The sequence below is a fragment of the Sander vitreus genome, chromosome 7 (assembly GCF_031162955.1).
Source record: "Sander vitreus isolate 19-12246 chromosome 7, sanVit1, whole genome shotgun sequence".
Lineage (NCBI taxonomy): Eukaryota > Metazoa > Chordata > Actinopteri > Perciformes > Percidae > Sander > Sander vitreus.
This window is the reverse complement of record NC_135861.1, coordinates 4,832,399-4,846,658: the sequence shown is the minus strand read 5'-3', so window position 1 is coordinate 4,846,658 and position 14,260 is coordinate 4,832,399. Positions and strand designations below refer to the sequence as shown.

The 14,260-nt window shown below is 42.7% G+C and overlaps 1 protein-coding gene across 1 annotated transcript in view; it reads left to right on the top strand.

Annotated features, from left to right (window-relative positions):
• The window catches only part of bcl2l1 (BCL2 like 1), a 29,088-nt gene that overhangs the window by 1,803 nt on the left and 13,025 nt on the right, over positions 1 to 14,260 (top strand). The window contains exon 2 of the mRNA XM_078254279.1: positions 3,353 to 4,105. Coding sequence (XP_078110405.1) covers positions 3,551 to 4,105 — 555 coding nt within the window. The 5' untranslated portion in view covers positions 3,353 to 3,550. The remainder of the gene's footprint in view (positions 1 to 3,352; positions 4,106 to 14,260) is intronic.

Here is a 14,260-nt window from a genome sequence, read left to right as displayed (position 1 = left end):
CATGTGGCCATTGTAAACACTGCTGCCTTGTGTGTCTTTATATGCTCCAACAGCCTCTTTCTGTTTCTTTGACTACGAATAATGGCCAAAGAGTTTGCTGAACGTATGTTTGTAAGAAGTTGGAATATGTGGGCTTGAGGAAACTACACTTTGCTTGTTTGGCCAGGAGCCAGTAGAGACTGTATCGGGCTTCCATTGTGCTGCTAGGAAGAGCAGAGTATGTATTATGTTATGTTATGTGACCAGCACTACTTTGCATGGAGCTCCCCTTCCATCCGCTTCACACACTAATTATTGGGTCCAACCACTTATCAGCTAAAATGCCAATATTGTTATAGGAAAAGTCAGAGTCCCACATGATAACCAGCAGACTGTTTGGGATCATCAGCAGGTTATGTTCCTCCCACATCTTTTTTTGTGTGCCTGCCTACACCAGTTTAATGGGATAGTGACAACAGAAGATGAGGGAATGGCTTTGTCAGGCAATTGCTCTCTCAGATTGTCTTTTGTTTCAGGGATGTAGGCTCACTTAAACCCAATTCACTGGCTCCAGGATATTGCCATCAATCTTTAATGAAGTACCTTTTTACTATACATTGTGTAGTATAATCAAGCTGTGTGGAAAAATACGTTTTATAAGGAAAAATTGTTTGTTTCCTTCATAATGATCATCAACCAAAAAGAGAAGATTAGATCATCGACTATTTTTTAATCACTGTATCACTCGGCTCAGCACCAGAATATTTAGGACAGTGTCAGAAGGCACACGGGAGAATTGTGTTGACACAAAATGCATATACTTACTAATTAATATGTACATACTTAAAAAAAAAAAACCTATCTTTTTCAACATATGAACCAATTTATTTTCGGATTTGATTAATCTACAAATAATTTTCTTGAATAGTTGCTTTGTCAAAATATGTCAGAAAATAATAGCAAATGTCATTGTATGTGTCAATGTAATTTTCCTGACTTGTTTTATTTGACCTACAGTTCAAAATAGGATGCACGATATTGACAAAATGTGATATTGCGATATCGATTATGAATATTGCAATATTTATATTAATTTCGATAGTTTTAAACATATGTAAAATTACAAAAGTTACGGGAAAACACATCAAAATAGATTCATAACAAATACAACACAAGGTTCATGTCAACTGACTGTCATATTGGACTGGTCCAACATGAATAAATAAATAAGGACCATGTCTACAGAACAGGACATGTTTTACTGGTGATACAGCATAAAATATATAAATAAAGAGAACAGGACACAACTTTTCTTTCTCTTCTCTGATTTGTTCCGTTTTGTTGTCTATCTATTTCTTCACTTACACTGTCACTCTGTTGATATATGTACACACGTCACGTGGTACGCTCCATAGGGTTTGTCACGTAGTGGCCCCGTGCGCTGACGTGCACTAACATGTGCAAGTGACACGGTAACTGGCCAATGAAATGATGATCATTCTAGCGTTTCAAGCGAGCTCTAAATCAAACACAACTAAGCCACACAGCTAACGGACGGGACGCAGCGCTCCACAAAATAAACAAAATATTGCATACTTATTGCGACACTTTTGATATATTGCAATAGCGATATTGAGTCGATATATCTTGCTCCCCTCGATATAATATTGCACAACATGATATTGAGTCGATATATCTTGCACCCCTAGTTCAAAACCCAAAGATTTTCAGTTTATTATCATATATGGCAAATACAAGCATCAAATCCTCACAGTTGAGAAGCTGGAACCAGAGAATATCATTTCTGCTTGAAAAATGACCGACACGCTTAATCAGTTATCAAAATAGTTGCCGAATGCCGATTTGAATATTCTGTCAATCATACAAGCAATGAATGGACTAATCATTCCAGCTCTAATATGAGTGCATTTGTAGATTTAATTATTACGCTTTTTACCATCATAGCTCTTCTGTTTTTCAGCAGCTACATACTTTGTAAAGCTTTTACATCGGTACAGTAGTAGTTGAACAGTAATTTCATTTACATAATCAATAGGGGAGTTTTTATATCCACGATTATTTATACTACGTATCACACACAAACTGTTTTTACAAACATTTGCTCGACTTGCATATGTTTGCTCGGAGAGTTTCCGACTTTGAGTTCCTTAAGAGTTCACTGCATTATGCTCTCTGGAAATTTAATGACATTGTAAGCAAGGTAGTTTAACTTTATTGGATACTTTTTATATGGTCACTGAAGCTTAATGCAACAACTCATTATACACGGTTGAGAGGGCTAGCAGTGGCAGCCAACATCTACTCTGAGGTTATAGTTATCCTTTGATTCATGTTGTATTTCAGAAACCTGCAGTGTTTTTCCCCACATGTTCAGCGGAGCATTAGGGGTCCTCCCTGAAGAAAACTTTACATTTTTCAATAAAAAAACTATTTTGGACCATTATTACCATGTTTGTGTCTAAAATGTTGGAAAAGCTAGAGCAGATAATAAAAATAAATTACACCCAAAAAAGCTTAGAGACAAAACTTGCTGAAGAAGTCCACTGGGGACCAACTACAATCATTAGATCTGAGAAAAGTAATTTAGTTACATTCATTTGGCTAAGCTGGTGCCCAAAACTGCTTGGGTGGTGGGCCCAAGCCTTATAATGTTAGGGAAAACCCTGAACCTGTGCTGTCATACTAAAGCAGAGTAGTGTCAGAGCAAGTATGAAACCTGCAATGGTAGCAGTGATCTAAGGCCAGCATGGATCATTTGTGTTAATGCATTCAGGCCAACCTCCAACACCGATTATGAGATAATAACCTGTTGGATACTGGAGATATCAGCGCAAAGTCAGTTTTGTAAGGAGATTCAAGGGCATGCATAAGTGGACAGTATGCAGATCAGTGTGTAAGTAACAGAGAGCCCGGAGCTGAGACAAACAAGGTGCCTAAACGCTCGGTTGGAAGGTCAAAGGTCACTGATTAGGAGATGGCGACTGTCACGCTAAGACTGTCCCTCTGATCTCTCCTCACCTAAACCTCATCACACTACCCCTCCCTTCTCTCTCACTGTCTCTTGTCCTCTCTCTCTCTCTCTCTCTCTCTCTCTCTCTCTCTCTCTCTCTCTCTCTACCATTGTCTCATTAATATCATTGCCATCTGCTCCATATGTAACGGCCCAATTAGAAAGATGCACTTTGACCCTACCTGTCCAAATTTATTTGAAAGTCTACAGCCAACCCGGCACACTGCTCTTTCCACACACACATATATACTGTGTGTGTATATATATATATATATATATATATATATAATCACAGCATGCTTATAGGCTATCCAGACTTTGACCTTTGTTTTCTCTTTACAGGACCTGAGCTGATTTGTCAGCCTTGTGTAGGTTTGGTTTTCACCCCCCAAGTCTCCTCTGGATATCAGCTGACCATGGTGGTCTGAACAGAGGAAAGCCTGGCACAGTGTGTGTTCACTCTAACACAGCAAGGCTTGACCGAGAGAGGCGCAGAGACGGACCGAAGCAAAGAGAGAAAAAAGCCTATTTAAACACAACATGTCTCAAAACAGAGAACTGGTGGCTTTCTACATAAACTATAAACTCTCCCAGAGAAACTATCCTCTCAACCACATGGGACTCATAGAGCCTTCGAACAGGACTGATGGGGGGGACGCAGGGTTGGTTGAGGAGCAGAGGGTAGCGACGCACGCCAACGGGACTTTGAACGGCACGAGTCCCGGGACCCCACCAGCGTCCCCGCTGCGGCAGCAACAGTTGGCGTCTACGACGAGCCTGGACGCCGTGAAAGAGGCCCTCCGGGACTCAGCCAACGAGTTTGAGCTGCGATACGCCCGCGCCTTCAGCGATCTGCACAACCAGCTGCACATCACGCCGGCCACAGCCTACCAAAGCTTCGAGAACGTGATGGATGAGGTGTTCCGGGACGGGGTCAACTGGGGCCGCATCGTAGGGCTTTTTGCTTTCGGTGGGGCGCTGTGCGTGGAGTGCGTGGAGAAGGAGATGAGTCCGCTGGTGGGCAGGATCATTGAGTGGATGACGGTTTACCTGGACAACCACATTCAGCCCTGGATCCAGAGCCAAGGAGGATGGGTGAGTCTCTCTCTCTCTCTCTCTCTCACACTCACACACTCACACACTCACACACACACACACACACACACACACACACACACACACACACACACAGAAAACGTGTGTTTAGATGCTTTTCTCTTCAACATTACTGGGTTCAATTATATGCATGAGGTAAGCTGTATGCAAAATGTCCATGTTGACACTTTTTCTACACAGAACAGCTGGCAGCAACACCGGAATACAGCGGTCAGTTGGAAAATAAATCCTGTCCTTGTTTTTTTAATCTAGTTCTGGAAAGTTAATATGGATGCTAATGGCTTTTGTTGATATTTGATTGGGTTTTTGGTTGTGTGTGTGCCATTTCTAGGGCTGCCCCCTCCCTAGTCGATTAGTCGACTAATTGGTCAATTTGGTCTTAATCGACAAAGATTTCTTTAGTCGGTCAGTCATTTTTCTGTTTTATTTTTACGTTTTTGTGATGACTTATTTCCAAGAAACCTATAAGCAACTTCTCCTGCTAACACGAGATTTAAAGTGGTGCTTTTGCGTGATTCTTCTCAGTTTCACAGTTACAGTTTGATTAAATCAACTAATCAATTAGTTCGCTAAGAATATCTGTAGTCGAGGACAGCCCTAGCCATTTTAGATGTGTCTTTCTGGTAAATATTTAAAAGACCAGGTTTGTTTAAGTGTGTTGGTGTGTTGTATGGTCAGCTGTGTTTCTATCTACCTGGCCTGAGCTCCAGTGGCACTGTATCTGAGGATAAAAGACTTTAGATTAGTTATGAGAGAGAATATCAGAGAAGACCTAGGCTAGATAACAGGCAGCACACTCATGACATAAAACAACCATCTGTGCTTAAAAACGGTAAAAAGCAGAATGTTTGTGTGGTCAGCAGCTGGCTCAGCTGTTCTCTAATTGATCAGCCGCATGGAGCTCAATGAGCTGAATCGAAGTGGGAGCTTAACAGGCTACATCAGGGCTTTATAGCTCTCTGCAGCCTGCCTGCCCGCCCGCCCGCCTGGGGATCGAAGTTCTCTCATCACAGGGTGGGATGAAGTCCAGGGCTTTTACAGATAGCCCTTTGTTTTACTCCGGTCACTTGATTGGCTCTGTGCTTTGTGTTTTTCTTCTTCTTCCACTGTCTGTCCATTTTTTCTCCTCCCCCATGCCCCGTCCTCTCTTCTCCTACGTTCTTCACCGAGGCAGCTGCATGCAGATGAAAGCTCAATTTTTTTATTTTTTATTTTTTTGGGGTTAGCTGGAAAGTGAGCTGTCCTTGTACTGACAATCCCAGTGTGTGTTTGTGTTTGTGCACGTGAGCTCGTGAACACCTCCAGGACAGTTAAGGTCATTTCTTTTCCTTTGTGCTGGCCATTTGATGGTATGGAGGAGAGCGGGGTGAGGGGAGGGGCTGTTTATATTTGCTTTGGCGCTGTACAACGCCATGTCGTAGGTCGATCCTATGGAAACTGACATCCCAGTGGCTGAACCGCAGCGCATACCTAGATGAAAATCCCATTTGGCAGACAGTGGCTTCGCTGTTGTTTGCACTGCAGACCTAGAATCTATTTATTTATGTCAATGTTGGATTGGAGATAACACAGAGGAGGTTATGGAAACAGATGACATGTATGGTATGTGATAGTAAAGGCTCAAGCTTTGCAAAATACTGATGTTAGTTGTTCCTTAGTTTATGCTGCTGCAGCATCCTTCTTACCAGCTCCCGGAGGTCTGGTGTCATAAATACACTACTACCCCACTTCAGGTCTCCATGTTTTAAGCCAATGCTAACAGCATTTCTAGAGATGGCAATGTTGTGTTGTCAGTCTGTCCAGCCACCACTTTGGTTCAGACTGAAATAGCTCAACAACTCGCCGTTACATTTTGTACAGATGCTTGGAATGTGTTTTTTACTTTGGTTTATAACCAAACACACTTGCTAATTAGCAAAACAAAATTCTATGGGATTGGTGACCCAGTGTTTTTTGTAGGCTCATGGGGACTGGGTAGGTGCTAGATTGTACCCAAATTGGGTTCAAATTGACCCAGTATCTTTTAGTGTGTAAGATTGCAGGAGACCCTCCTATAGCTTAAAAAAAAAAAACAACCCACAGAGATAATAATATGTGAAAATAATAACTACTTAATTTCATTATTGTTCAGTTGTTATCATATACCTAAACAGGTGTTTATAGTGTTACAGTAACTACTTAAAGAGGTTGGTCTAAAGGTTAGTCTAGTTTCATCTTCCTGACCCACTCGTAAATAGTTTTACAACCACTGTTGTCAACACATCTGTCATGTGTGGTTGGTCTCTATGGTCTCATGTCCCTCAAACACATAAACAAATCTACACACTTGTGTCGTTACATACTGTTTGCTTAGCGACAAGTCGGAATTACAACATCAGGTAGCATGCTGCAGCTGCTTGTGGTCCGTGGCTTGCATGTCAGTGTAACCTCGACTTGGAGACGTGAATGACTTCATCTGAAATGCTGAATGGATCGCCGTTTTGAGAGTATACATTGGTACGGTTTCACTTCTCCTGCTGCCGATAACTTTGTCTTGAGCACATGATGCCATTTCCTTCCCTGTAAGCTTTGTGTCATTAACATTTATTCTGTTCTTGGATCGCCCGATGTTGGCGAGAGAGCAGTGGCTTGATATGTGTCCTGTGTTAGTTATATAGAAGTTGACACACTTGACTCAGGGGGTAGTCCCAAGCTGCAGTGGCAAACTAAAATATGCAACGCAGTAGGCGGTTTACCGTTACCGTCCTGTCATTTCTTTCCGTCACTCTATTGCTTTCCCCCTCTTTGTCGCAATATCACTACATTCTCTTTTTAGTGGTTTGTTCAAAGTCAACCTACAGTTTCCCTGAAATGCACCTGAGTCTCTGAGTAAACCCACATGAGACTTTGTTGTTTTTCTTTCTTTCTTTCTTTCTTTCTTTCTTTCTTTCTTTCTTCCTTCCTTCCTTCCTTCCTTCCTTCCTTCCTTCCTTCCCCTGACGCCTCCTCGCAGGGATGAAGCACAGAGCCGTTGGCAGATGTGGGAAGCCGAGTATAGCTGTGAGGCAGGTGTGCCCTGAGTGTAAGCTGATGAAATATTAGTCTGCTCTAAGCAGCAGCAAGGTCACTTTCACTGGGTTGCTCAATCACTCTGTCTCATGATCTTATTGATACTTCCCAAATATCTTAAAATTTTTCTGTTTGGAGGGATTGTGACAGAAAATGAAATGGACAGTTTGTCTGTAGTTGATAGTACAATAATAGAAAATATGATGTAAATGGATGATGTAAATCAATCTTTTGAAGCTAATCTTCAGGTAAAGTAATCAGTGCTGACATTTGTTGATTTGAGCTCAGGGCCAGGGGTATTTCCCAAAAGTTGTGAATTCACTGTATGTGTGGTTGTCTAAGCTTCACAATCTGACACTTGAGAATAAACCCCAAGGCAGAATTGCATTCACAAGCCAACACCTTATTAAGAAAGCTGTAGTTTTTCCAATATTACTGCACACGAATGCACCATTCTGTCTCGAGCTGAGACAATTAGTTGATAAATCAATGAGTAGCATAACAGAAAATGTATAGTTTCAGTAATTTTTCAAGCAAAATGCCAAACATTCTCTGTTTTTAGCTTCTTATGTATGACCTATTTGATGCTTGTCTTTGTTATGACAGTAAACTTAATATCTTTGGGTTTTTGGTCAGATAAAACAAACTATTTGAATATATCTCCTTGGGTTGTGGGAAATTATTTTCTGACAACACTATTAATTGAGACAATAATTAATACGTCACCTTTGGCTCTGTGAATTTATAATGGTCATTTATGAATAATTTCGAACATTTCATAGACAAAAACTGAAAGTAATCGTCATTGTTTACTAGTCTCGCGTTGCCAGACACCACCTCAGCATTGTGGAGATGGGAGTATGGTTTGGCTACACCGCTTGTCGTTCTGGGATAGGGGAAAAAAAAACGCTCTGGCTTGTTTGTGTTTCTTTTAAACCAATCACAACTGTGCAACTGGGCAGCTCTAAGCCCCGGATGCGACATCCGGCGCGTGAGAGACAAGCTGGATGTCCAGCTTTATTCCAGCAATGTACATCCGTTAAGCCAGACTACTTGTTTACCAACACTAATTTTTTTTTTTCAATACATAAATACAAAGGAAAAAGTGAGACACAGTCTTCTGAACTGGTGAAATAGTGGAGGTGGCAGTTAAATATTGAAAAGTGAAAGGTGTTTTGCACAACAGAGCCAACCTCGCTGTCACGAAAACTGATTAAGCCTCAGCGTAAATGATCCCGCCGGATCTTATTTTGGTTTCTCCTCTGTCCAGGATGCTGAGATATTTGATGGTAGCTCGGGATGTGAAATAAATATGCTCAGCCAGATTCTCCCTCCACAGCCTGTGGTGTTAAAAAAAAGCGCAGGAGGAAAGCCATATATTGTCAGATAATAAACGTTGGCAGGCAGCAGAGGTAGAAACAGTGCCATCGACCTAATAACGCTGTTTCCAGCAGAGCAGGCGATGGCAGTGATTACTCAGTGGAGATTGAGGCGCCTCGGGGTGGGGGTACGGGGTTATTACCAATTATAGATGAATAATATCTCGACCTGCTACTGGGGGAAACAATGTTTTTTTTTTTCCCTCTGACAGACTAATAAAGGCTAAACTCATTTAGAAGAACCACCATGCCACGGTCTGGGGAAGCTTGGCTGTAGCTGGATGGGGATGAGGTGGTGGTGGTGGGGGGTGGGTCCAGTAGAGTAACGAGGGAAAAAAAGAGACCATTATCCCAGTTGTTCTGCTTTGTGCTGTCAACGGTCTCGGTAAGGTCAATGAAAAGTTAACTACAAGGAAAAATGTCCTCAAGCTGTGAGTCTGTCTGTATTGCCTTGTTTTCATTTTTCATCGCCTCTGCCACTTACGGTTGTACACAGTACATGTTATTATTCAGCACTATAGTGCTTAAATAATCTGTCTGTATAATAAAGTATGGTGATATTCTATCATTTTCTTGTTTGTTGTTGTCAACAAATGTCAAGAAAAGACCAACAATAACAAACTGATCCAACTAACATATTGTGTGTGTATCCAAAGCTGATATATCTTATTCCTCTGTGCCATAGAGCTCCATTGTTCTCCAGAAACGATTAAAAACACTGGCAGACATGTTCCTTCTTTACCATGAACACACGCACACACTGTAGTATTTTTTTTGACTCAATGATAGACAGACAGAAAGATGATGGGCTGAGAGCCACGGAAGTAGTGTGTGGGGAAGGGAAGTTGGAAAATATTATATATTATAACATTATTTGTTATGGCCCGTCATGGGACTTGTTGTTGTTGACAAAAACAAAGATATACAATATTGTAACATAAACAGTATGTTTATCTATATGTGTGATTATGAACGTATGCATGCTGGCTGTACGGGGGGGGTAGACACTCAGGCTGTAATTAAAGGCTCATGGAGGGTAAGTCCATTGACTTGTTTTGACAGGGGTAACACCTGAGCTTCCTTTGTGCCATTCTCGTTGACAGACTTATATTCTCTCTCTCTCTCTCTCTCTCTCTCTCTCTCTCTCTCTCTCTCTCTCTCTCTCTCTCTCTCTCTCTCTCTCTCTCTCTCTGTAATTAACATGCACATAGGATAAGCAGTTAGATCCACAGAGTCATCTGTCAGACTACCCTATTGGCGAAGAGCAGAAAATCTCACCTCTGGGACCTATCCAGCCTGCCTCTCTCTCTCTCTCCCTCCCTCCCTCTCACGCCCCCCACCCTTCATCTTCTATACGTCTTTCCCTCCATCTCTCTCCGGTGTCCTTCCTCCTCCTCTATGTGCACCCCTCCCACTGCCCCTGATCGATTTGTCGCTTATTTTTCTATCTGTTCCTCCCTTCCTCCTGCCCCCTCCTCCTCCTCCTTTTCATCATTTTTGAGCTCCTTTTATTTCCACCCTTGTCTGCCCTTCCTCCTGTTTCCCTCCTCCTCTTCTACATCCATCTATCTCTCTTCCGTCTACTTCCCTTCGTCTACCTTACACATAGTTGCTGGACAAACATATTGTAGAGCAGACATGCTACCACATGCCCCGTCAATCTCGCCGTTTACCCCCGTGTACCCATGTTCCAGTGCTTTTTCCCATTCCAGGAAAGATGTGTGTGTTTTATCAAAAACACACATCCCCCGTGACATCGTCGCTTCGCTATCGATTCCTTCTGACTTGATCCCTGCTCACTACACCTGCAGATCTGTGCAGCAGCCAGCATCCCTAGATCTTTCCCTTCATCCCATCCTCCTCCTCTTCCGTTTTATCACTAATGGCTCATGTGTGGCTAATTAGGAGAGATTTTTTTTTTTTTTTTTTTAGCTTTCTGGGATGTTTTGCTCATCAGGCAAAGTTTCCATTAAATGATTGTGTGTGTGTGTTTGTAATCACATACGTGGCGTGGGTTGTTGTTGTTGTTGTCTCATCCATTTGAGCATTTTATTGTATGGTGGCGCGCTGCAAAGGGGAGGGGATGGCGCCAGACTGGTCATGTGACTACCAAACAAAGGACCTGTGGCCACACACACACACACACACACACACACACACAGGAATTTGATTATTTGCTTTTTAGTTGTGCCCACAGGTGTGTCGGCGCTTTGCAGAAAAAGCCGTTGCTGTAAAGGACGCACTGATCTAAAAGCGACTTTGTCATTGTCGCAGACACAGACAATGCTACCGAAAACCTTTTTTGCATTGGATCAATGGTGGCCACTTTTGTTCTCGCGGCATCAATAAACGCCTCAGTGTGGTGGGCGGTTCTATGCAGATTGATCTCTGAATGTTTTCATATGAATGTAGCTGCTCAGCCGTGGATGTGTCTCTATTGTTTTTGTATGCATGCGTTTAAGCTCACGCATTAGTTTTTCATCAGCTTTGAGATCCGTCGTGTGTGTGTGTGTGTGTGCATGCATGTTGTGTGTCAGAGTCGCAGCTTGAAAATGACAGCAAACAGATTGTATGATTCATTTGCCTACAGCTCCATGACAAGAACATCAGGGACATGTCACATGTTTTTAAGTGTGTTTTGGATGTGTTTATGCGAGCATGTGAAGATATAGAGAGAGCCTCTTGTTTGCCTTGAAGGAGAGGGACTTTGCCGAACCATTCTTGTGTGGTTGCAGGAGGTGGCTACATGCTCACGTTTGAGGAAAACTGGGCTGTACCATTCCTGCAGGATCATTCAGTCTGCCTTTTGCTCTATTTTACGTGTGACAAGAGGACGAAATGCACACACTACATTTCAGATTTGGATCAATTTAAGTGAAAATTTGCAATCACTTTATTGTGATATATATTAAAGAAGAACTGTGCATATTTTGATTCATAGTTATTTTAGTGTGTGTGTGTGTGTGTGTTTGTCTTCTCAGTTGGTCATGTGAAAGACAAGACCTGTAGCCCTGGAGCATCACACACAGCAGCCTCTAATGACTACATTTGCTGCATTTAGACTGCATCAGAGTCTCTCTCTGTCTCTTCTTTCTCTCATTTAGAATCACACACCAGTGTCAATGCAGCGAGATGCCCGTATGTTTCATATCCAGACGCTGTTTATGTATACAGGACAGACATCCAGCTGTGTAATAGATGAGTGTGTGTGTGTGTGTGTGTGTCTATGCTGCCAGCACACTGCAGAGCGTAGAGCTATTAGTGCGGCTTTGCCAGACTGGTAGACATCAGAATGCCACTGTAGTGCACCATTATGTGCCCCCCACCCCCCCTAGAAGTGTCTGGCGGCCGAGAATGAAGAAGACGAGAGGTAGAGAGATGCAGATGTAGACGGCGAGGAGGGCAAACAGAAAGGAAGACGAGGCTTGTGACTCAGCTAGATGAGGATGCAGTATGTAGGCTAATAGGTCACGTCTGCATGTATGGTGCAGTTTGTGTGTGGTGTACATTTCTATATGTGCGGCTCACATGTTGCATGAGAACAGCTGGATGAGTAGACACTGCATTTGGTTGCCTACGTGCTGCTCCACTTCCCCGAGCCTTAGTCGTGAAATCAGGTCACAAGTCTTTTCCCCCCTCCTTCCATCTTCCTCTCATTTTTCTCCTCTCCTCCTGCCTGCGCGCCCACATCCTTACCCTTTCTCCTGCGACAGATTCTTTTTAATTCTTTCCATTTTCTGTCTCCGTGCAGCCGAGTGCAAAGCCTAAGCATCTGCCTGCATCCCTTTCCCCTCTGATTGCATTTCGTCCCTCTCCATCCTTCTCTCTCCATCCGTCTCTTCCCTGCTCTCCCCTCTCTGTCTCTCTATGCTCATATCTGTGATCAGATTATGAGGCATATCATGGGATTAGTGAGTCTCATGGCATGTATTAAAGTGGGAGAACTGAGGAGTTGATAGAGAGGGTTGATGAGTATTTCATGGTAATGCGGCAGCTAATATAGCACAACGACTAAATGATGATAAATGGCATCAATGCCATCATCGTTATATTCATCACGGGCTTGTTTGAATGGCCACGGGGGTTAGCAATAAAGTCAAAAGATATCTTCAGTGGCTCTGCAATAAGAGAGAGGAGATAATAGAAAGAGAGCAGAAAAATGGACTTGTGTAGAATAAAGATATTCATCTCTGCTGAAGTGATTCTGGGGAATCAGTTTCTTTCATGTTGTTGAACTTTATGAAAAAGCACAGTAAGTGATGGGAAGTGTAGTTTCAAGGACATCTGTCAGCAAGTCTCACTGCTGCCACTTGCTCCTCTCTTCACATACTTTTCTCCTCATGGGTTTCCCCCTTTTACATTTTCCAGTTGTTTTCGTCAGCCTTTTTCCCCCCCGCAGACTGCTTCACCCTTGGTCTTTTGTTCTAGTTTCATCTTATTTTTCTGTCTCACTCTCAGTGTCTTTGTGTCTTTCGTTCTGTCTCATACTCACTGTTCCCACTCTTAATTTTAGTTTCTTCCAGACAGATGGCAGGTCTCGGGGTCATGGTGAGGGGCCTGGGTGGGGTGATGGCCTACAGGGTGGAGGGTTATACTGTGGAAGACATCCAGTCAGAGAGACTCCCTGTCTTCTTTGCTTCAGCTACCTCTCTCTGTTCTCCTTCTCTGTGTTGACGCTTCCCTAAACATGTTCTCTCTCTCTCTACACGCACGTCTGTGTGTCTGTGTCAGAATGGGGTTTTGTGGAGAGAGACAGCCCCCAGAGTGGGGCAGGGAACAGATTGGAGTCTGAGCCTCAATGTCCTGACTCATTAATCTTCTCTTTAATTCATGGTCTCACCGCCGGCTCAACACGTGCACACACACACATGTACATAGACGCACACACTGCGCCAGCTCCAAGGTCCAAATGAGACGAAGCACATACAACACATTGATGCTGGCACCAACACAAGCAAATGTCACCACTGAGGGGAGGTTTAATGATTAAATTTCCTCATTTTTCTTGTGTCCTTTGTACTGCTTGGAAATGATTCATCACACTTCAAACCAGTTCCCCCTCACCACCCCCTTCCCAACACCAGCATGGATCTCATGCTTAAGGTGGCATTGATCTAGCCAACAACGTGAAGTCAACAAGAGTTTGAAATAGCTCAATGACTGATTAACGATAACCTACCATGCATGTTACTGTTGTGCTGCTCATCCTCATTCCCGGGAGCATCTTTTCTAAGTCCTGCTTTTTGGCTGAACTGAAAGGACTCCGGCAGAAAAAGAACAAAGACATGTTGACAAGTTATTGTAACACCACTTTCTCCAAACTTGTTTCAAAGCTGTGAAAGTTGGGTCCTGCCTGTCAGCTTGTTGTTTTAAAATGTCATTTTTTTTCTTGGTCCTAGCAGTGCAACAGAAAAACAAGAAGAGGGGGACCACATCCAGCGCAAAAAGGAACCTTATTTATACAGGCAAACACTTAAATATAAAATAGCTACATAGGCAATGGAAGAAGAACTTTGGCCATATAATACATGCACATTTTAAGCAACTCGATTCAAATGGATGCGCTCCTCTTCAGGCATCAGCAAGTGTAATATGTATTTTTCATATTTTCCTCTCATAGGGCGTGCATTTTCATCTTTTTGGATTAGCTTGAGCAGTACGTCTATTTTGATTGTACATAATTCCCATTTTCTTTGTGTTTTGCCTC